At 49.5% G+C, this 23,768-nt stretch overlaps 1 protein-coding gene across 2 annotated transcripts in view; it reads right to left on the bottom strand.

Moving 5' to 3' along the window:
• MYO16 (myosin XVI) overlaps positions 1–23,768 on the bottom strand; it is a 519,851-nt gene that overhangs the window by 25,947 nt on the left and 470,136 nt on the right. For both annotated transcript variants that reach the window (XM_086328670.1, XM_086328671.1), the window contains one exon: positions 4,741–4,899. In XM_086328670.1, coding sequence (XP_086184796.1) covers positions 4,741–4,899 — 159 coding nt within the window. The remainder of the gene's footprint in view (positions 1–4,740; positions 4,900–23,768) is intronic.

Here is a 23,768-nt window from a genome sequence, read left to right as displayed (position 1 = left end):
GTTGCTGGGTGCCAACAGAACCTTCCCGCATTACCCTGGGATCCTTCATGCCAAGCTTGAACAAACCCCGCTCCAGTCACCTCCCCACCCCATGACTCCTCCTAAGGAAAGCGAGACTGGTGATGCAAATTGCCTGCTAGATTTTATCCAAGATCCATTTGCCTCCTCCTGCTGGGCAGGTCAGCAATGAGCATCCTTGGGTGAGCAACATTCTCAGATGAAAAACTACACACACCCTATGACCTTACGTGGACCTGGAGGGAAGTCAGAGAAAGCAGGGTAAAGCCAGGGTACCACTATCCTGGCTACCAAACGGCCTTTGGGAAATACCTTCCCACTTTCCTGCTCCCTCATTTTAAAAAATATGGTATTTCATTGTCTTTGAATGTCCACTGATTCTTTGAAGGTAATTTGTCTTTGTATTTTAATCTCTGGCTGCTTTAAAGAATCTGCCTGCAATGCGGGAGACCCGGGTTCAATCCCTGGGTTGGGAAGATCTCCTGGAGAAGGGAAAGGCCTGGAGAATTCCATGGACTATACAGTCCATGGGGTTGCAAAGAGTTCGACACTACTGAGCGAATTTCACTTTCAGTGGCTGCTTTTAAGATTCACACTTGGTTTACTGTGATATGCCCAGGTGTGGTTTTCTTTGTATTTATTCTACTCAGCATTTTATTTATTTTTTAAAAAGTCACACTTACAGACAGAAAGATTCACCTTTATCGTACATGCTGTGCTGTGCTTAGTCGCTCAGTCATATCTGAGTCTTTGCGACCCCATGGACTGTAGCCTGCCAGGTTCCTCTGTCCATGGGATTCTCCAGGTTAGAATACTGGAGTGGGTTGCCATGCCCTCCTCCAGAGGATCTTCCCGACCCAGGGACTGAACCCAGGTCTCCCGCATTGCAGGCAGATTCTTCATCGTCTGAGCCACCGGGGAAGCCTGAATTTATAGGAACACACTCACTCCTGTTTGTTAATATCACATGCCCGTCTGCAGTCTGCTGTGGTCTTAACATCTCTGTCCCCCTAAAATCCATACGTTGGAATTCTAGCCCCAATGTGGTGGCATTGGGATGTAGAACCTTTGGGGGGTAACCAGGTCCCTGAAGGTCTGTGTCCCCCTAAAACTCACATGTTGAAATTCTAACCCCAAAGTGGTGGTGTTAGGAGGTGGGATCAACCTTTGGGATGATTAGGTCCTGAGGGTGGAGGCCCCACAAATGGGGTTAGTGCCCTTATAAAAGCGGCCCCAGGGAGCTGGCTACCTTCTTCCCTCCACCACTTGGGGACAAGCAAGAAGCCGGCCACCTGCAGCCTACAGGAGGGCTGCCACCCAAACCGGTGCCCTAACCTTGAACTCCAGCCCCCACCACTGCGGCCACGAAGCCACTGCTCCTCACAGACCGGCCGGCCTGGATGTTTCCTTACAGCAGCCCAGCCCAGTCTCCGGCAGCCCACTCATCTCTCACTGTCCCTGTGCCTGCATTTTCCAAAATGTCAAATAAATGGACTCAGAATCTTCGGATGTTTTTTTTTGCAGTGCAAAGCCTTCGTGATGCACACGTTTTTGTCACCTGCAGTAGCGGTTTATCTTTTTTTATTGCAGAGTTCATCCATGCGCTGGGCAGCCTGTGAAGTGGTCCCTGATGGGCCCACCTGGAGGCACTCACCCCTCACAGAACCCCCTCCCATGAGTTGACTGGACGTGTGGCCCAAACCCAACAAGCTGGACGTGGCCGGAGCGCTGGCTGTCTCCTCCAGGAGCAGCCGTGCGGTGAGTGTGGCTTCCACCCCGGGGGCTCTTCCCAGCTTCCTGTGGACAGCTTGCTCTGGGGGAAGCCCCGGCCCTGTCGTGAGGCCTCCCTTGTGGAGATGCTTGAGCAAGTGATACTGAAGCTGGGCCATCTCTCCAGCTAGCCTCAAGAAGCCTGCAGTTCCAGCTGATGGCTGATCACTTCCCCGTGAGAGACCCTGAACCCAAGGCACTCAGCTCAGCCACACCCAGATTCCTGACCTGCAGAGACTACAAACAGCCGCCTCTGCATTCTGGGGGTGGAGGGTAATTGTTACAGGGCAGTAGATATCGAATACTGTCCAGTCACCAGCTGAAGGGCACTTCATTTCCAGTTTTTGTTGTTGTTCAGTCGCTCTGTTGTGTCTGATTATTTGTGACCCATGGACTGCAGAATGCAGGCTCCTTTATCCTCTACTATCTCCTGGAGCTTGCTCACACTCATGTCCATCCAGTGGGTGATGCCATCCACCCATCTCATCCTCTGTTGCCCCCTTCTCCTCCCGCCTTCAATCTGTCCCAGCATCAGGTTCTTTTCCAGCTCTTCGCATCAGGTGGCCAGAGTACTGGAGCTTCAGCTTCAGCATCAGGCCTTCCGATGAATATCAGGGTTGATTTCCTCTAGGATTTCCAGTTTTAGGTGACTGTGAGTGTGAGCAGGATTTGCATTTGCGTACAGGTGTTCCTGTGGACGCTGTTTGCGCTTCTCTTCTGTAAGCACCTCAGGGCGGGGCCGCTGGGTTCCATGGAAGGCGCGTGTTTATAAGAAACTGCCAACTTAAGCCAGTTGCTTAGTGTTTGACTCAGTGTTGGAAAATTCTCTCCAGTTTCTCACAAAATCGTGTCTCTCCCCCATGGACTCTGTCTTCTTTCCATCTAGGATTCCATGACCCTTCTCGCCATATCCTTTATGTCTTTAAATCAATTTCTGAAATTTCCACTCTGCTTCTTTGTGCTTCATTCTGGATATTTTCTGATTTATCTTCCTCTTCCCTAGGATTTTTTTTTTTTTAATGGCTGTGTCTAATTAACTTTAAGCTCATCCTCTATTGTACTTAATTTTATGACTGTATTCTTCAATCTCAGAATTTCCATTTGATATGTTTTTATGGTTTCTGATTTCTGCTGAGATTTTCATTCTTTTATCTCCGTAGGCAAAGTAAACATACTTACTTCAAAGCATGGGCCTCTGAACTCCAGTCTTCTGAGGCCCTGTGGATACGCTGCTATTTCTGCTCGCAATTTTTCATCTTACTTTGTGTCCTCGTCTGCCTGTTTCCTTTGGACAACGCGTTGAACTCTGTATTTGAAAAGTGGTTTGTAAGGACATCCTGAAGCTAAGGATGATGTCACTGTCCTTCGAGGTAGATCTGTGCCCTCTTCTCCTCCGGGTGCCTGTGGCCTCTGTCATCCTGAAGGACCTCAGTCCGGCCCCAGGAACTGAGACAATTCACAGCGGAGCTGGGGGCCAACAAGCTCTGTGTCTGACTCTTATGGTGGACCCTTCAAGCTCACCTAGGGCTGTGGGAGGTTCTAGACACAGCCTGTCCTCACAGACCTAGGAGACAGCACAGCGTCCCAGCTGCCTCCAGTGGACTGGTGAGCACCTCTGATGTCCTTCAGAGAAAAGCCTAGAATTGAGGCCTTCTGCTTGGCTTTCATTGAAGCCCACACCCATGCCCTCAGGCTCTTTAAGAGAAGGTCGGTCTGAATTTTCTCTTCAGACATTACCTAGAAGCCCTGGGCTGCTTCTAGGGTGGAAGGAATAAGCTGTTTGTCTAAGCCACTGTCAGAGAGCTTTTAGATACTCACAGCCAGGTCAGTTCCTGTAAGACACGTCCACTGACATACCCGCATCGAGTACCTAGACCTTCAATACTACTGTCCTTCACTCTTCTGAGGCATGGAAACAATCAACAGGAACTTTACTCACTGCTTGTAATAACCTATCAGGGAAAAGAATCTAAAAAAGGATATACGTGTGTGTGTGTGTGTGTGTGTGTGTGTGTATCTGAATCACTTTGATGTACATCTGAAATTAACAAACGCTAACAAATCAACTATTGCATACAAAAATTTTTAATTAATTACTTTATTTTAATTGGAGGCTAATTACCTTACAATATTGTAGTGGTTTTTGCCATACATTGACATGAATCAGCCATGGGTATAAATGTGTTCCCCATCCTGAACCCCCTCCCACCTCCCTCCCCATCCCATCCCTCTGGGTCATCCCTGCACACCAGCCCTGAGCGCCCTGTCTCATGCATCGAACCTGGACTGGCGATCTGTTTCACATATGATAATATACATGTTTCAATGCTGTTCTCTCAGATCATTCCACCCTCGCCTTCTCCCACAGAGTCCAAAAGTCTGTTCTTCACATCAGTGTCTCTTTTGCTGTCTTGTATACAGGGTTATCATTACCATCTTTCTAAATTCCATATATATTCGTTAATATACTGTATTGGTGTTTTTCTTTCTGACTTATTTCACTCTGTATAATAGGCTCCACTTTCATCCACCTCATTAGAACTGATTCAAATGCATTATTTTTAGTAGCTGAGTAATATTCCATAGTGTATATGTACCACAGCTTACTTACATACAAATTTTTTTTAAAAAAGAACTATATTTTTCTTTAAAAATACTATTAGAGCATCATCTACTCTGCTCAGAATAAGTTTCATTTTATACTGGCTTCCACAGACCAAATACTCCACAAAAATCTCTGGGGAAAAAAGTTAGCTAATATTGAATGCAATTTTAATTCTTTAACTTGAAAATAATAAGTTGACAGTATACCCTACAGTGATATTTCATCTTTTATGCCCTTTCCCAGTTTTTAAGCCTACTTCATTTTTTGTTTTAAATTCATTCCCCCTAGAAAGTTGATACAACTTAAAACTTGTATCTATTTACTTCTGAGTTTAAAGAAGTGCTTACCATTTGAGACGGAATTTCCATTTTCAGCAGTCATTGCACTGGAGAGTGAATTAGAAAATTGAATCCCATGGTTATTTGCATTTCTGTCCTGCGTCTCTGATGTAATTTCTGAAGTACCAAAATCATCTCGGCTAGCAAGGTTCATGTTCGTTTCAAAACCTAAAATAAATTGTAGGAAAAAATGATTCTTTCCTGATCAAACGTACCCAATAAGTTGAATCAAATAGTGGAAGGAAATAATAAAACTCAGGAAGTCAAATGTTGATTACATTTGAAATAGTAAATTAATAATCATCCCTAATCAAATTTATGGTCTACAGTATATTCACCAGCCTGCTATACCACTGTTAAATGCAATGGGCTGCATTGTGACAATGGTGAATTTCATAAATCTGCTATTTTCAAAGTTCTGTAGCATTTCTGATGTCATATGTGTAATTATAGAACTGCGTATCTTGTGAAGGTTATTTCCTGAAAGAAATATGATGATATATTCATGTTTTAGAAGTTTTCTGAGTTTTTAAGTAGAGCTGAGGCAAACTTAACAGGTTTGGGACAAAAAAAAAACAAAAACTATACTTTTATGGTTACAAAATATGTTATTATCCACTTAGGAATGCGTGCATGCTCAGTCACTAAGTCTTGTCTGACTCTTTGCGACTCCACGGACTGTAGCCCACCAGGCTCCTCTGTCCATGTGATTCTCTAGGCAAGAATACTGGAGTGGGTTGCCATGCCCTCCTCCAGGGGATCTTCCCAACCCAGGGATCAAACCCGCGTCTCCTGCATTGAATGTGGATTCTTTACCTCTGAGCCACCTAGGAGTCCCCACTTAGGAATATTAAGACTTCAAAACCCTACTTCTGCATTCTGTACGTAACAAAGTCACCTAAATGTCAACACGCACGTCCTATATTGAGCTCTCTGAGATGCAGAAACACAGAAACCACTGCCCAAATTAGGCTGAGGAGCCAAAAAAGAAAAAAAAAAACAGAGTTCCACCCCTGGGGATTCCTGTGTGACATCAGGATTTTCCATGCTGCTTCTGCCCCTTGGCTGCGGGTGCCCAGTAGACTCTTCTGTCTCTTAGGTCCTCATGAAGTTTTAGGCTAAGATGTTGTTCATAAGGATAATAAACGTAATGCACTTTCCTGGATTTTACAGATGGTGAACAGTTCATCTGCTGTGATGCCGAGGGAGGCAGAAGGAAGGCCGAGCTCACCCCCGGGGCTGGGCTGGGCAGAACCCTAGCTCGCCCTCCTGGACGCAGCCTCCCCTGGTTCAGACGTGCACTCAGATAGCACCCAGGCCTGGAGCCCCTACCCAGAGGCCCCACACCGACTCACGCTTCTGGGCCTGGGGTGGCCTCTTCCCAGCTCAGTGCCCGCTCCCCCAACCCAGGGTTCTGCTCAGAGCCCCCTCCCCCGTGCCGTGTGGCATCCACTCCATTACGAGTGAGCACGTGCCTGGTGGGCACACACAGGAGTGTGTGCCAGGCTTAGAGAGGCAAGAGGTGGGCAGACAGAAGGAGGGCAAAAAGAGCAATGCTTTGACAACCAGCCAGGAGTGTTTACATTTCCCATTTCCGTGACCCCGGGAGTAGCTCCTGACTCTGCATTTAACACACAAGCGCAAAGAGCACCCCTGGCGGCTCAGAGGTCAGGAATCCGCCTGTCACTGCAGGAGAGGCGGGCTCGGTCCCTGATCTGGGGAGATCCCACAGGCCACGGGGCAACTCAGCCTGCGGGCCACAACTATTGAGCCTGTGCTCTAGAGCCTGGGAGCCCCGACTCTTGAAGCCTGCAGGCCGGAGGGGCAACTCCAGCGCGGCCCCACAACGAGAAGCCCCTTTCACTGCAACTGGAGAAAAGTCCGCGCAGCAAGGAAGGCCCAGCACAGCCCAAAATAAATAAATGAATAAAATTATATATAGAGAGAGAAAGTGGAAGTGAAGTCGCTCAGTCTTGTCTGACTCTTTGCGACTCCATGGGATTTCCAGGCAAGAGTACTGGAGTGGGTTGCCATTTCCTTCTCTAGGGGGATCTTCCCAACTTAGGAATCCAACATGGGTCTGCGTTACAGGCAGACGCTTTACCATCTGAGCCACCAGGGAAGTGCATGTAGTGAAAAGGCTTTGGCCAGGCCGGCGTGGGAACAATAACGGCCAAGGTCAGGTTTTGGAATCATCACCCTCCTGGCTCATGACAAGCAGAGACCATCCAACAGGCTGGAGCTGAAAGAATTACCTGTTCGATTTGGTCAACTCTATTTTGCCATTTTCAGAAAAATCTTCTGAAAATTAGTAAAACACATTTGGTTTTAAAGCCGTCTCAAGACACACACATTTATCTGCTTCTATTTCTCTGGAAACTATTTGTTTCCACTCTTTAATTCAGCCGTTTATCGTTTATTGAGAGTTTCTCTGCCCAGACTCTCCCCGGGGCTGGGATACCGTGAGGCACAGGCAGGGAGCTGGGAGGTCACCTCCCAGGAATGTGGTCGACAGCCAACAAGCAAAGGATCAGGCCAGCAGGTGATGGACTGCGGTGGGCTCCCAGAGGGGCGCAGTGGGGCAGGGCAGTCCAGGTTCTCAGGCCTTGTGGGTCAGGAAGCCTCCTCCAGGGGTCTTGTTTGGGCTCAGGGCATGAAACAGGGCATTGCCCAAGGTAACAGGGACTCTTCTTAGGTCTGGCAGTTCAGTACTCAATCCTCTGAGACGGTGTGTGGACTCTTGGTAAGAGTGTGTGATGCTAGCATCCCCCAGAATGAGCGGCTAGCTCATAAACAATGGATATATTTAATTTTGGTTGGACCCTCCATTTTTGCCATTAAAAGTTTAAAAAATATTCTTCTAATTCCAATCAGCAGGTTCAACTGCAGCCAAGAAATGTTTTAAAACGTGTCATACAAGTTAGGCTGCGATCCTTACATTATCTACTAAAGTGTTCTTTATGTTTTTATCATAAAAGTGGCTGTTGTTCAGTTGCTAAGTTGCATCCGAATCTGTGACCCCATGGACTGCAGCACGCCAGGCTCCTCTGTCCTTCACTGTCTCCAGGAGTCTGCTCAAATTCATGTCCATTGAGCCGGTGATGCCATCTAACCCCCTCATCCCCTGCCACTCTCTTCTCCTTTTGCCTTCAATCTTTCCCAGCCTCAGGGTCTTTTCCAATGTGTTAACTCTTTGCATCAGGTGGCCAAGGTATTGGAGCTTCAGCTTCAGCGTCAGTCCTTCTAATGAATATTCAGGGTTGACTTTCTTTAGGATTGACTGGTTTGATCTCTGTAAGACCAGATATTTGTGTATTCCAAGGACGGCTCTGAGTTGGAATAAGGGAGTGAGTCCTTCTTAAGACATAAGAATGTGTGCTCACCCTGATGACGATTCTTCACACGGTTCTTACGGTAATCAGCACCTCCTGGGTGTTCATTGCGTGCCAATCTCCTGCTGCGGGCGGGACTTGACTTAATTCTCCCTTTCCTAACAGGGTGGTGGAGTCCTTACTCCCTCGCCTGTTTTCCAGATGATGTCACGAGGCCCAGGGAGGTAAACCCACCTGCGGACGCTTCACAGTGAGTCAGTGTAGCCGCGGGGTTTAGACCGAGGTGTGCAGGGCTCTGCCGTCCACCCACTCTCATTCCTCAGTTTGGCCTCTTACGTCAAGTCTTTCCTCCTTATTTCACCTGCTGATGTAAAGATAAGGCAGTTTCTTTTCTGGGTCTTTCCCACTGTGCCTTGGTGGGAATGAACTGGGAGCCCAGGTTGAAGAGCTGTCCTCTGGCCACTGAAAAGAGAGTTGCCACCTCAATACTGACATCCTCACTTTGGGGTTATGCTTATTCATGAATATCAACCAGGGGAGTCTTGGTTTCTACTTTCTGTGTCAGCTTCTGCCCCTAAGCGCCCTGATTCCACGGTGGATCCAACTGCGTGAGAGTCTGCGTTCCAGCCTGTTCATCTCTCGATTCAGCCTCAGCGAGGGGCAGAGGCAGAGGCTCCGGACAATCTGGTTTTGCTCTCCGCGGTCAGTTTCATGGTGGAACGGCTGCAACATTCGTTGTCAGAGGTACGCCTGTGACCCTGCTTAAGCACTGAAAACATTACAACAGCAAGACAGCAAGAGGACTCTGGCAGGAAGCCTGGAAAAGGCTTAGGTATAAAACCGCAGGTTAGATGCCTACTTTGTGGAAAACTAGAAAAAAAACAATAACATGGAACCAATGAGGCCATCGTTTGTTCATGCCTCCAAGCCGTGGTCCTCAGGGTTTTGAGGGTGAAGAAAAGTCACAGCAAAAGAAAACGTTTGAGATTCTCAACGAATCTAAGCAAACAAGTAGGCAAGTGAGTGCTGGAAAGCCCCACCCAGAGCTTTAAAGGAGTGTCTGGGTCCTGTCTGTGTCCCTGCACCTGGTGAGATCAGTGGTCCGTGTAGCTCAGGGCAGACTTCCGATGGACCGAGCGTTGACACTCGATAATTCGAATCCCTGCGGAATTTTCTTGTAGCCTGTGAACTCGGATTCTCCGTGACCCCACCTGGGGCTGCTCTCAGAGGTCTGCGGAAGATGAATCACGCTGGGATCTGACTCAAAGATAAAATCCTGGCCTTTATATTAAGATACAATGACTGAGCATAAGGAGGCCATGAAGGCACATTCTAGCTGAGTATTAATTGAACAAGAGAATTTGAGCAAATCTCAAAATCGAAATGCAAACAAACAAAAACCCCGTAGTGCAAGGCTAGCTTTTGTACATACATTAGTTATCCTGGGTGGTGTGATGTTTCGGAAGCTGTGACTTTCAGTAAGAGATGACACCGCACCCCCAAACCTCCAGGGGACATGGGACACTGTCTGGAGACATTGGTGGTTGTCACACCAGGGAGGTGGGTGCCCGTGGCATCTAGGAGGGACGTTGCAAACCCGCTCACAATACCCAGGACAGAGCCGGCGTGCAGACCCACCTGGCCCGGAGTCCATGCACCTGGCCACGGAGGGCGGAGGTGGACAAGCCCTGTTTCAAAAGCTGAGTTAGACACGTTCATTTGTACCATTGCGGGAGAGACACAGACGCAGAGAAGGGGCTGTGGGCGCAGCAGGGGAAGCAGAGGGTGGGATGAGCTGAGACTGGGGTTGGTGCATACGCATGACCTTGTGTAAGACAGACAGTGGGGAGCGCCGTATAGACAGGGAGCTCGGCTCGGGGCTCCGTGATGGCCCGGGGTGCCGTATAGGCAGGGAGCTCGGCTCGGGGCTCCGTGATGGCCCGGGGCAGGATGGGGGTGGGAGGGAGGCTCCAGAGGGAGGGGATATATGTGCACATATGTTCGATCCACGCTGCTGTATGGCAGAAACTAACACAACATTGTAAAGCAGCTATACTGGAAAAAAAATGAAAACTTGGAATTAAAAACATAAAGCTAAGGCAGATCCCGCTCTTCCCTACTCGTGTCTCTCTGCCAGTTTCTAATTTTGTTCAGGTCAAAATCCAAAGGCTTCTTGAGGTTGACAGACCGCCCCTCTCTAACCCCAGGATCCCACTCCCTGCTTGTCTTGACCTCATTTCCAACTACTTGCCGGACACCAGCCTCCCCAGCCTCCCCAGCATCTCCACAACCCTCAACTCAGCCTCTGACTCTCCCCCGGGTGGTCTGAGGGGTGGGGCGGGGGCTCTGTACTTTGTTCAGGGCTCGGCTCAAACCACCCCGAGCAGAACAACCTTCCTGACCACCTTCGGAAAAAAACAGCACCTTGTCCTCACCCAGGTCAGTTTCTGTCCTTCTCACCATATTAGAAGGTCCTTCTCACCATATGACATGCTAAGTGTCAACTGTTGGCTTATTTTCCGTCTCTTCCCTCCAGAAAATTGACACCATGAGCTCAAAGGCAATCTTGGTGCCCCCAAGAGTGCCTGCACAGAGTAGATGCTCCACAATATTTGTTGAAAGAAACAGAAAAAAGGATGCATAATGAACGGATACAACAACAGTGTTATACAAAACCCACTTTCTAAAAGAAACCACGCTATGTGTAACTGGAAGAAGAGTTGACAAATTTACGAACTGAAAAACCCGTGTGAATTATTATAGAAAAATCATACATCTCAGCAATTATTTCTCCCCATTCACATGAGATTATTGGAAACATATAAAAGGATTTCTGCTGTTAATGATATGCCTTTTGAGTTTTAATCACTACTTATAAAATTATAAGGTAAGGAAACTTTCACACTCTGTGAGGAAGATGTGCTCTACTCATTCAAAGGGCCAGAGCTGTTTCTTTCCACCTGAGACTGCTAAATTGGACAAGACCTAATAGCCAAAGATGAAAGCAACCCAAGTGCCCACTGATGGATGAATGGATAAGGAAGATGCAGTACGTATCCGCCGTGGACTACTACTCAGCCACGAAAAATGAAATCTTGCCATTACTGACAACACAAACGGAGGCATTGTTTTAAGTGAAATAAGTCAGACAGAGGAAGACGAATTCTGTACGCTTCACTTGTACGTGGAATCTTGAAAACAAAACAAATGAACAAACAACAAAACAGAGTCAGAGATGTAAACAGGTCGTTACCAGAGGGGAGGGTGGAGGCAGATGAGAGAGACAGGAGAGGGAGACTGGGAGGGGCAGGTTCATTACAAAATAACTGGGAGTGAGACAGCGGAGGGAATACAGTCAACAGTGATATCATAGTTTTTAAAAACAGACAAAATCAAAGAGCCAGAGCAGTTTGATTTCTACTAAGAGTGTTAACTTGCAGAAGAAAAGATGTGTGGATGTTAGAAATCTATCCCTGACCGATGGTGGGAGGTTTCACGTTTTCACTATTTTCCAACAATCACCACTGATAATTATGTCGTTATTGTTCCACAAAGGTCCTATATAGTCTCTTTAAACAAAAAAACCTCAGTGTTGACTGTGGCCTCTTAGCAGCTGGAGATGGGTAGAGGCGAGTGGACCCCAAGGCTAAAGGAGGAGGCTCCAGACTCCACCCCACTTGAAAAGGCCATTTCTAAGTCAGGCAAAGCACCCAGCTCATGTCTGTGCGCCTGATTGTTTTTTTTTGACAGAATTTCTATAATAACCCTGTTGTAGTAATACCTTTGTTATTTATTTTTTCTTTTCTTTCAACAGATCTTCATCAAGTGTCCACTGTGCACAGGTACTTTTCTAAGCATAGAATAACGAGTATTTTGCTTAGACTGATCTTCTCATGTTAAATAGATGTCCGCTTCACTTCTTAAATTTGGGTCATTTTTACTCTTTTTCTTAAAGAACTTCCTCCTTCCCCCGATTGCATAAGTTTCAATTTATTGAAAATAAGAAAAAAAAAAAAAAGAGTCTGCTGCAGGCATAGAGGACTCTGGCAGTAACTCAGCTGGCCCAATCCTGACCCCTGGGGCCTGCCGCTCCCGAGGGCACGTCACTGAATTAGCAGACGAGGGCGACAGAGCAGCGAAATGCTGGACCTCACTGACACTCTTTGCAAGACTGATGCTGTTTACATGGGTCCTCAGGGCAATGTCCGAGCAGAGAGAGCCCAGCTCCTCACCGGGCACTGACTAGAGTGCAGGTTTACCTGGACGTGGGAGGTGTGAGTTCAACGAGGAGACGGGTCTGTGGCAGGAGAGCAGCCACGTGTTTTTGGTGGGGGAGAAAGTAGAGGGGAGACAGAAGCTAAGGAGAAGAACTTCTCTCGGGGAAGGGAGGTGAAGATTTTCAAGAGGGGAGAGAAGCTTCTTACTAGAGGGGAGACGGCTCCTTGAAGAAGTCTGGGGAGCTAGAGAAACCCCTGAGTACAGTGAGTGGCTGAGAGAACTTCCAAATCCAGAGCTGGAAAGTGAAAAACTGAAAGTCGCTCAGTCTTCTCTCTTTGCAACCCCATGGACTATACAGTCCATGGAATTCTCCAGGCCAGAACACAGGAGTTGGTAGCCTTTCCCTTCTCCAGGGTATCTTTCCAACCCAGGGATGGAACCCAGGTCTCCCACATTGCAGGTGGATTCTTTACCAGCTGAGCCACAGAGGAAGTCCAGATTTGGAAGACAGTGGCTAAGGGCAGGCTGGCCGGTTCGTCCCTAGGGATGCTGAGATGCCCCTGAGCTGGTGGTCGCCTCGGGGGCTTCCTGGGAACTGCCGAGTGGAGAACCCTGAGCCAACCTCTTTCTTCCTCCGCACCGGGAGATTCCTCCAGGGATGGCGTTCAGACACTAAGCTGTATACAGTTCAGACCGCATGCAAAGAGTTAAGCCAAACGGTTTTTCAGAAACATATCTGAAAGAAGTGATTCCTCAAATGTTCCCATCCGAGGAGGGCGGTAAGACACAGTGAATGACGGGGATGTGTGGAACCCACGGATGACCGCAAGAAGGGACTGTCCGACCACGCTGGGGGGACTAGGGATGGATATTCCGGAAGGCTCTCCTTCTCCTGGGCGGAGTTAAGGTTTTGCTGGAGCTTTTTTTGCGTGTGTGTTAAAGCCTTTGACACTTAAAATGCCAACACGAGGGGGAGGGACACCCGGTGTGCGTCCTAACAGGTTGCCCCTTCTCAGCCTGCTGGGCGGGACTCGACGCAGAAAGTGACAGCTCGGAGCGGCCCGCCTGCTCCCGACCAGCCGGGACGCAGCAGCGGGGAAGGCCACGCGGAGAGGGAGGTCGGGCAAACGCCCGGGCCTGCGCAGGAGAGACGGGGCTGCGGCGGGCGCGGGAGCCCCGCAGGGCGGGCACGGGGTGGGGTACCGCGGGGTACCACCGGGTACCGAAGCAGGGGCGGGGTGTGGTGAGGAGGAGGGCAAGGGAAGGCCGAACGCGGAGTACAGGGCGAGACCCTCGAGGGCCCGGCCCCAGCTCGGCCCGTCCGGGTGACGGTGAGACGGGAAGGGCGCTGCGTTATCAGCCCGGCCCCAGATGTGGACGGCTGACCAGCTTCAAGGAGGGCTTAGGAACGGAAAAGCAGTGAAAACTGAGTCTCGGGCAGCGGCAGGACGAATGGAAGTCGGGGGTTAGGTAAGTTACGGATCCCTGTGAGCCCAGGGCTGGGGGTAAGTCAGGACCATCGATGAGCAGAAGTCTGGGGCCACGAACGTGGACTCTGGAGTGACAGCCACCTGTTGTCGTTACTGTTGTTTAGTCGCTAAGTCGTGTCTGACTCTTTGCAACCCCATGGACTGTAGCCCACCAGGCTCCTCTATCCAAGGGATTTCCCAGGCAAGAATCGTGGAGCGGATTTCCATTTCCTTCTCCTGGGGATCTTCCCGACCCTGGGATCGAACCTGCATCCCTTGCATCTCCTGCATTGGCAGGCAGATTCTTTATCGCTGGGCCACCTGGGAAGCCCTCGGGGGTTGTTAAAGCGAGTGGTGATGATTTGGACAAGAGCATTTACTAGGACTGCAAACTGAATGTCTGGGGGGAGACTTAAAAATCCCTCGGGAGGGAGAATTTCTTCCAGGAAAAGCGACATTCCTATAAGGAGGCAAAAGGCAGAGCACTCGTGGCGATGGATACAAACGGACTGCTGGAGACTCGCGGCCGGGGGCGGGGGGGAGCACACGGGCGGGGGCGGGGCAGCTGGCGGGGCGGGGGCTGATGGTACCAAATGCCGAAGAAAGGTCAGGGGGACGAGGAGGGGCTGAGCGAGGGAGGCTGTCTTTAAGAAGACCGCTCAACACATGGCTTCTCTCTTAGGTACCTGAACTTGAGGTAGTTTTAGGGTGTGTGTTGGAAACGGATGAGACTACAATCCAGGTTGCAGTAACGCAAGAGCACAACAAATTACAGCTGTTGGATTTAATGCAGAGTGCGCTCTGTAAGGCATAAAAAATGTGAGAATACATTTGAGACTCATTACTTATGCTGGCTATCGTTCATTTTGCAACTCTATAGGAAAATTCCTCTGCACAAAGGCTACTGCATGCAAGAATGCGTTTGTTTTTATCCTATCTGGCGCTAAGGAAAAGCACGCAGGCTGAGAGGGAGCCAGGCATGAACCCACTGCTTCTCAGGCTCTCGGTTCTGGAATTCAGAAGTCGCGGCTCGCAGTCTCTGCCGATGGGCACCGTGGACGATGTGTCACGGCAGGTAAGCAGGGCCCCTCAGACCCCAAATCAGCCTCCGGCTTGTGTTAAACCAAATCTCTTCACTACTTTAGGGGGCTTCCCTGGTGGCTCAGATGGCAGAGAGTCCACCTGCAATGCAGAAGACCCAGGTTTGATTCCTGGATCCAGAAGATTCCCCGGAGAAGGGAATGGCAACCCACTCCAGTATTCTAGCCTGGAGAATCGCATGGACGGAGGAGCCTGGCAGACTACAGCTCATGCGGGGACAGAGGCTTGGACACAACTGAGAGACTAACTTGATTCAGTACTTTGTGTTTCAAGGAACAACGCCTGAAGTCTTACGTTATTGCACACGAGTAAAAGGCACACATAGGGACCCAGAAATCACTCCGCAGTCCCCCCTGCCCTCTTCCATAACAGGCTTCTAGGATGTGAATTAGACTGTTTTCTTGCCCATGATAGTATAATCCAGACATTTGGCATCTTGTCTCAGAGAAAGACAAATGCCAAGTGTCGGGATTCACCCAGACCCAGTGGCTGGTCCTAAACTCAAACACGAAGAGAGATTTCCCACGTAGGTCTACATAAGGAGACGTCACGTGTGAGCAGAGGGCACGTTTTCAGGGAGATGCCATCAGGAGGACACACGCTGCAGGGGTGTGTCTTCAGTGGCATGCTTCTAAATGACCCTCAGCCCCAGGATCAGACTTAATCACCACTTTGCTAAGACACAGGAGTGAGTCAAGAGACAGTGTCCGTGTCTGCTGTGATGGGGAAGGGGGACCACGTGAGGTCCGTGCGATGGGTCATGCAGCAGGCACATTGCACGCACGGTCATATCTCTACAGGAGCTGATTACTCAGGAAGCAGAAAAACACAACACTGGGATGGACGAGGACGAGGATGGGCAGCTTGAGCAAACGGAACTACCAGACCTGCTTATACCCTGAGAGGCCAGAGTCGGCCCTGGCACTCCCTTATGAAACCACCACCCTTGAGTAGATCAAAACTGCTCTTGAACTCGGTGCTGACCATTCTTCTGCAGCAGAAAGTGCCATCAAGGCTCATGCTCGGGGTTAAGTTGAGTGGAAAGAAAGGGCTTCCTTGGCCACCCTGCCTGCCCCTGCCAGCTCCCGCCACCCACTCCCCTGCCAAGTCTTGGGGAGATGGTTTGTGCTAAAAACACCAACCGAAGCAGGAAGCAGAGTGATATCTTCAACAACATATGTGCTGAGCAGGGCAAGAATGTACCCATAGTAAAGCTAAAAAATGACTGTCAGTATAAATAAGGTTTGCAGAACCCAAAAAGGCACAGAAATTTATGTGGTGCCAGTTTTCTTTCCAGGTTGACCAGCTGGCTCTTTTTGGGTCCATCTCCTCTGTCCGCGCCATAACTAGAAGAGGCCTGGCCACTATTCCGTTCCTTGGAGCTCGTCTTCCCTGTAAGTAGCGAGCGTTGCTGTTGTTTGGTCGCTCAGTCATGTCCAACTCTTTTTGACCCCAGGGACTGTAGCCCACCAGGCTCCCTTGTCCATGGGATTTCCCAGGCAAGAATACTGAAGTGGGTAGCCATTCTCTTCTCTAGGGAATCTTTCCGACTCAGGGGTTGACCCTGAGTCTCCTGCATTGGCAGGCAGGTTCTTTACGACTGAGCCACATGGGAAGCCCGTAAGTAGCTGAATATGTAACATTTAAACAAGCTGGCCTGGCCTGGAGACCCATTCCTAAAGCGTCTAACCTCAGAGGTCACACGGGCATTTGCATACCCAGTGTTTCTACACTTCCTCAGCGCCAGGTGGTGATGCAAACCCAGGAGGTCGAGAACACCGCACCTGCGCAGCTGCCGGGGGTGGGCAGTGCGTGCCCCCCGCTGTGTGTGCTCGCTCCAGAACCAAAGGCAGAGGGGGGTTATTCCTGCTCTTCTCCTGGGAGTGCTCAGTATTCGTGACATGTGCATGGTGTCACAGTGATGGGAGGCCAATAACACCACTGGAAAAAAAGAGGAGACTGCCCCCGGGACAGCTCCATCTTCAGCTCCCACATCCTTTCCCAGGAGAACCACCGAGGCCCAGGGTCAGCAGACCCCTTCCGATGAAGAACCGCTTATTTACTTATGTTTTCATTTCCATGAGAACTGTATTGACTCTATTTTGTCTCTTGGTATTTAACCAACTTTATATACGGCTCATAATAGAGCCTCACTTGGATTTCTAAGAGATAAATTGCTTTAAGAATAACTATTTGGTTCTTCACCTAGCTTCCCTGGTGGCTTAGACGGTAGAGAATCTGCCTGCAAGGCAGGAGACCCAAGTTCAATCCTTGGGTTGGGAAGAGCCCCTGGAGAAGGGAATGGCAACCTACTGCAGTATCCTTGCCTGGAGAATCCCATGGACAGAGGAGCCTGGTGGGCTACAGCCCAGGGGGTTGGAAAGAATTAGACATGACTGAGCCACTAACACTGTTCACATTCTTTACTTCAGTCCTCGAGAAAAATATAATCTACGTTTGTTCCACATCAGGGACATCAGAAGAATGCTCATGTCCGTTTTCTAGTGTCTTCTGGCCAGCCCCCGCCCCACCACGTGAACCTCGGCACAACCGGACGTATGGCTGAATCACTTAAACGTCATACGAGACGGTCAAACTCTCATTTTTGGCGTTCACCTCACTGGTGTGGTTCCACCTGAGTCAGAGAGCCAATGAAATCAATGCAAGTGAAAACCCAAACAGCAGTGGTATATGTTGAATCTTTTCAAAATCCTCGTTCAGAACTAATTATGAAATTTATCCACCCAAGGTATTTAAAGGGACTTCTCTATTGGCATAATCAGTAAAGAATCTTCCTGCGATGCAGGAGACCTGGGTTCGATCCCTGGGTTGGGAAGATCCCCTGGAGAAGGAAATGGCAACCCACTCCAGTATTCTTGTCTGGAGAATCCCATGGACAGAGGAGCCTGGCAGGCTATAGTCCATGGGGTCACAGAGCGTCAGACACGGCTGAATGACACACACACACACAAGCTATTAAAGGGCCCCAAGGGCACAGATCAGGGCCAGTGGGAACAGGCAGAAGCCATGCACCTTGAGCCTCTGCCTGAGTCTGCATTTCAGGGATGCAGGCCTGGGGTGGGAAGTCCCAGGAGCTGGGGGGTGTGCACTTGGGAGCCCTGGGGGGCTCAGGATGGCAGCAGTCCCCCTGCTACAGATGTGTGCCCACAGTTTCACAGCCTGGAGGTGCCGTGCACATGTGTGGATCAGCCCCACTGCCCACACCAGTGGCTGCTGCCCAGCAGCTCTGAGGCCTTACATAACAGATTAAAAATATCTACACAGACTTAAAAGTCTTGTCACAAGTCTCCTCAAGCCACGTGGCCAGTCTCTCTGATGGCTCCTGTGGCTGCATCCTTTATGGAGGGGGGCTGGCCAGCCTCCCTGACTCTGCGTGCCTCCCGAGCCTCCAGGCCTGGGACTGAAGGTCCCCGGAGCTGTCACTCAGGAAGGATGAGTCACGGGGACTCTGCAGGGGCAGGCTGAGCCGGTCGCCAGTGGCCCTCATTTCCCCTGGAACAATCAGGAGAAAGCCCCTCGGAGCCAGTCAGGAGGTGGGGCCCCCTCCTTGTATGCCCAGCACCCGGCATCTCTCACCGTCACTTTGAAGCTGTATGTTTACACAGAAATGAACACAGAAGAAGCCTTTTGGCACCCCTGCTGCAGCTCCTCCAAGCATTACGTGGTGATGCCATCACGCCCCTGGATAAGCCCTCCTCCTTAGGGTTGTAAGATGCCCCAGTCTCAGCCTGAAGTAGGGTACCCCCTCTTTCTCTAGCTGCTTTGGCCTCATCCACCCCCCTTTCCTCCAAAGGAATCCTACCTTCATTTGGATCGGTTTCAAAGGACATATGTATGGGTTGAAAAAAATCAATTTAGTGCGTCATGATAAGCATTGAACAGTCAAAGAGAGTAGAATGAATCGAATAAAAATGCAGCATTTCTCAAGCATTAGGGGTAAGCTGTTTGAGAAACCCAAACAGTGTCTTCACCGACAACGTTTCTCGCTGTCCAGGGACCTTGTGAGCTGCTTGCGAGCCGATTCCATATTTTACTTTTAAACTCATACGGCTTAGGACAATACTCTGTACAAAACGCATCCTCAATGCATATTTCAAATGAATGAATGAAGCCTGTCCCTTTTATTTATGATTTGTCCCCCCAACCCTCTTTGAAAACTTGACGCGAGTAGCAGACAGCAACACAAAACGTGGCTGCTCATCAAATGGTTTTGCTTGAAGTTAACCTCTGATGTTTTCAATCCTGAAAAGAACTACGTGTCTCAGGGGCGACGTCACAGATTGGTTGTATTATCTGGAAAATGGAACCTTTTCCCTAAAGTCATTACAAAGGGTCCCAGTGATGGATTCCACCCCTGCAGCAATGGAAACGCTTTCTGGTTAGCAGCTGGACCACATCAGTGGGCTGTCTAATGAGCATCAGATTAAAGAGACATTTGTATAATCCCCCATCACCATACAGAAGCCCAGTGCCTTTGCCCCGCGTGGCTGTCCCAGCTGCAGAAATTAGACGAGATTTCCAGGCTGAGTAAGGGAATAGAGATTCCCCTCTCAGCTGTGACTACATCAGTGAAATGAATGCCAGCAACTGGAGTCTGACTGTCTCATTTGACATGTAAATGATTCAGTCGCATCTCTGGTTGTGCTAAGGCTCACACGGTGGGGCAGGGGGTGGCCAGAAGGCACTAGAAAGCATCTTACAACAGGAGCACAAGCTGGTGTCTGAGATGGAGCAAAGGATTACATTGTTCTTAAGGACCGAAGTAGTTCTGAGCACAATTTTCTATTAAAACTCCAAGAGAGATTCCATCACGAGCTATATATAAAGGTGGTTAAATACCGAGGACAGCAAGATCCAACCAGTCCATCCTAAAGGAAATCAACTCTGAATATTCACAGGAAGGACTGATGCTGAAGCTGAAACCCCAGTACTTAGGCCACATGATGCGAACAACTGACTATTGGAAAAGACCCTGATGCTGGGAAAGATTGAGGGCAGGAGGAGAAGGGGACGACAGAGGATGAGATGGCTGGATGGCATCAGTGACTCAATGGATGTGAGTTTGAGTAAACTCTGGGAGCCAGTGAAGGATAGGGAAGCCTGGCGTGCTGCAGTTCATAGGGTTGCAAGAGCTGGACACGACTTAGTGAGTAAACAACAGATATCAAAAGACAAAATAAACTCAATACAATTCTCATGAAAATAAACAAAAACAAAAAACTCTTTAGCTCTACAGAATCTATTGCTGGGCACTGGTTATTTATTTGAAAACAGATATGTGAACTGTGAAAAGTATTGCCAGGCTGGTTGGTTAGTTGCTCAGTTGTGTCCGACTCTTCAGCGACCACATGGACTGCAGCCCGCCAGGCTCCTCTGTCCAGGGAATTCTCCAGGTAAGAATCCTGGAGAGCACGTCATTTCCCCCTCCAGGGGGTCTTCCTGACCTAAGGGACTGGAATCGGCTCTCCTGCACTGGCAGGCAGGCTCTTTACTGATGAGCCACCTGGGAAGTTGGCGTGCTTTGATCTTCTGTGCTTGGTGTGTGCCCCTTTCTGCTCCTAAACCAGCCTGACCCCATCCAGGTGAGCTCACCTGGGAACTGGAACTAACTCCAACAAGCAGACGTGACTTCAGGAGTGATTTAAGGGCTTTGAGCTTTGGTTTGTGTTTCAGTAACATGGACACACCTGCATAGGGGCAGTGTCCACCCGCCGCTCTGTCCAAGTCCTCTGTCTCCTACTTACTCCTTCCTGGGTCTTTCCATTTCCAAAGAGAATAATAAAACCAAGATGGAAAACACGCCGATCTGCTTGGGAATCACCCTGCTGCGCCCACAGTGTACACGCCAGTCCCTCCGTTCTTTAAAGTGGACATTTTTGGGGAAGAGTGTGTTTGATTTTGAGCCAGAGTCTGGGGTGTGAAGAAACTCTTTTGCAGGTTCTGCAGGACTTTGGGTGATGCACACATTTGCAGGTATCGTACCCTGAGTGTTCCACTGTAAACGTGTGTCAGCTCAGATCTAGCTCACATCTGCCGTGGTTCAGTTCAGTCGCTCAGTCGTGTCTGACTTTTTGTGACCCCGTGGACTGCAGCACACCAAGCCTCCCTGTCCATCACCAATTCCATCACCAGTTTCAGTAAACTCATGTTTATTGAATCGGTGATGCCATCCAACCATCTCATCCTCTGTCGTCCCCTTCTCCTCCTGCCCTCAATCTTTCCCAGCTCAGGGTCTTTTCCAATGAGTCAGCTCTTCGCATCAGGTGGCCAAAGGATTGGAGTTTCAGCCTCAGCATCAGTCCTTCCAATGAATATTCCGGACTGATCTCCTTTAGGACTGACTGGTTGGATCTCCTTGCAGTCCAAGGGACGCTCAAGAGTCTTCTCCAACACCACAGTTCAAAAGTAGCAGTTCTTCAGCACTCAGCTTTCTTTATAGTCCAACTCTCACAGCCGTGGTTTGGTTCCTGCATATTTTAAGACTGAGTCATATGTGTGGGGAGGAAAGTGAGATTGTCACTGGTCGGTTTCTTACAATTAACATGTATCAGCTGCATGTAAAATTGCAACGCCCAGTAACTGCCAGTGTACGACGTCTAAGGACGAGCATTACAGACTTCAAGAAGAAATTGGAAAAAGGGAGACGTGAAAACCAGGGCAGCAAAAGGCCCAAGAAGCTTCACACACAGCAGGTGTGAGGTGGCTGCTGACTCACAGGGTGCAGGGCTGGCGCAAATGATGCTGAATGTAGCGAGCTCTCAGGTGGTGTGGAAGTTTCTAGGTTAATCTGAGAATTAATCACAAAAATGATTCAGGTCGGCATAAAGGCCCTAAACACTCTTAGGTAGTTGAGAAATGGGTTATTCTCTTCCAATACGCTTAAGGAGAGAGAGAGAACACAGCGGTGATCCAGGTCATCTTCAGGAAAACGTCCACGCACCCTGTAGCTTCTAAGCATTTCTTCACAACAGGAAGAACACCCCGGGACTGTATTCTGTGGCAATAATGAGATGCAGATAGCCAGGAAGGTCTTTATTAACTAGCTATGGGAGAGTCGCTGAGTGGCTTAGAGGATAAAGCACCGGGTTTCTCCTAGGAGCCCCCAGTGGGAGTTTAATTCGAAATCTAGTCTAGAGACCACCCCCTCCCACACACAATGGCTGCTTGCCTTAATGGGTTGATGGTATGAAAAATATGTACTGCTTATGAAAGATAATCCACTTCTGAAAAGACTGAATTTTTTTCCCCCAGAAATCCAGGTACAAAAGATCTCCTCCCCCTGGATAGTGCACTGAGAACAGTCCAACTGGGATGACTCCTCTGCGTCCTCCGGCTGTCTCAGAAATGATGAACTATTTATGCACGCTGCCTATCTCTGGTCTGACGGCATGCTGGCGGCTGTAGATTCACAGCCAAGCCGTGAAGGAAATTTCCCAGGAGAGTTTCACACCATTCGCCGGGTAACTTTTTGATCAGGTTGATCTAAATATTTAATTGTCACAACTCCCTGCTTGGTTTGATGCCTGGGTTTCAGAGAAGAATGAAGCAGCCACGTCCAGAGGAAGTAGCAAGCTCAGGAGGCCTTTGAGTTTAAGATTCTCCCAACAAATATTTATTGAGGGATCTGAGTATGGGGCTGATGCTCATTTTTTTGTTGTTGTTTTCAGCCGTGCTTCTAATTTTGCCATTACAGTATCTATATCTCTATATAGATATGTCTGAATATCTATATCTGTAGCTATATCTGTTTCTATAGCCACATAATCTAGGAAATAAATAGTTGCTGTAGAGACAGATGAAGTGGGCTTTTTTGGGCTGTGTGCCTTTCTCCTGGGCTTCCTGGGAATCCTGCCAGTGCGGGATACACTAGAGACAGGGGTTCAATTCCTCATTTGGGAAGATCAGCTAGAGGAGGGCGTGGCAACCCACTCCAATATTCTTGCTTGGAGAATTCCAGGGACGGAAGAGCCTGGGGGGTTCCGTCCATGGGGTCACAAAGAGTTGGACATGACTGAGCGACTGAGCATGCATGCACGCCTTTCTCCTGCCCTGGATCGTGCTGTCTTGCAAATCACTGCTGACCATCTGAGCAGCCCTCAGCGTGGCCCCTGGGACACGGGGAGAGGTCCCTGTGGCTTTACCGTGCGGCCAGTCCTGAGCAGGCATCCGAGATGCCGCACTCCCAGGACCGACACTTGGCCTGCAGTCGAGCACTTCCTCAAGGCAAGATGCTGGGTGAGCGTCTTGCAAGTGAAAGCAACTGCTGTGAGTGACTGCTCACCTGTAATTAGGAGCTGTTCCCAAGCAGAGCCTTACAGAGGCAGAGACAAAGCAGACAGAAAGCCAGGAAACAATCCTTCTGAACCAGAGGAATTATTCTGGTTCACCTGGGTGTTGTGGGTCCCTGACATTGCGGAGGGCAGACTGTGGGACGAGAGGGCAGAAAGGGCCTCTGTCGAGAAGCTTATGCTGAAGGAACATTGTCATTGTTTAGTCACTCGGTCGTGTCTGACCCTTTGCGACCCCATGGACTGCAGCCCGACAGGCTCCTCTGTCCATAGGATTCTCCAGGCAACAATCCTGGAGTGGGTAGCCATTCCCTTCTCCAGGGGAATCTTCCTGACCCAGGGATGGAACCTGGGTCTCCTGCACTGGCAGGCAGATTCTTCCCCACTGAGCCACCAGGGAAGCCTTTCAAGGCTCGTTGGCCGCATGCTAACAGGACCAGGTATCCTGAACTCATGTTTGGAGACAGGGCTCCCCACACACGGGCTCCTCTTGCTGCCCCACCTGCTCCCCTCTTTCTGTACCCACCTGGAGAAGTCCCAGCCCCCCGCCTCCTGCCCCCATCATCGCCCATCAGGCGTCCTGCTCGCAGGTCAGCCCTGGCGGGAGG

This window comes from Bos grunniens, chromosome 12 (assembly GCF_055505025.1).
Source record: "Bos grunniens cultivar Pamir isolate PY7600 chromosome 12, Bosgru_T2T1.0, whole genome shotgun sequence".
Taxonomy (NCBI): Eukaryota; Metazoa; Chordata; class Mammalia; order Artiodactyla; family Bovidae; genus Bos; species Bos grunniens.
Note: the sequence above shows the minus strand (reverse complement) of the source record. Positions and strands in the feature narration are given on the sequence as shown.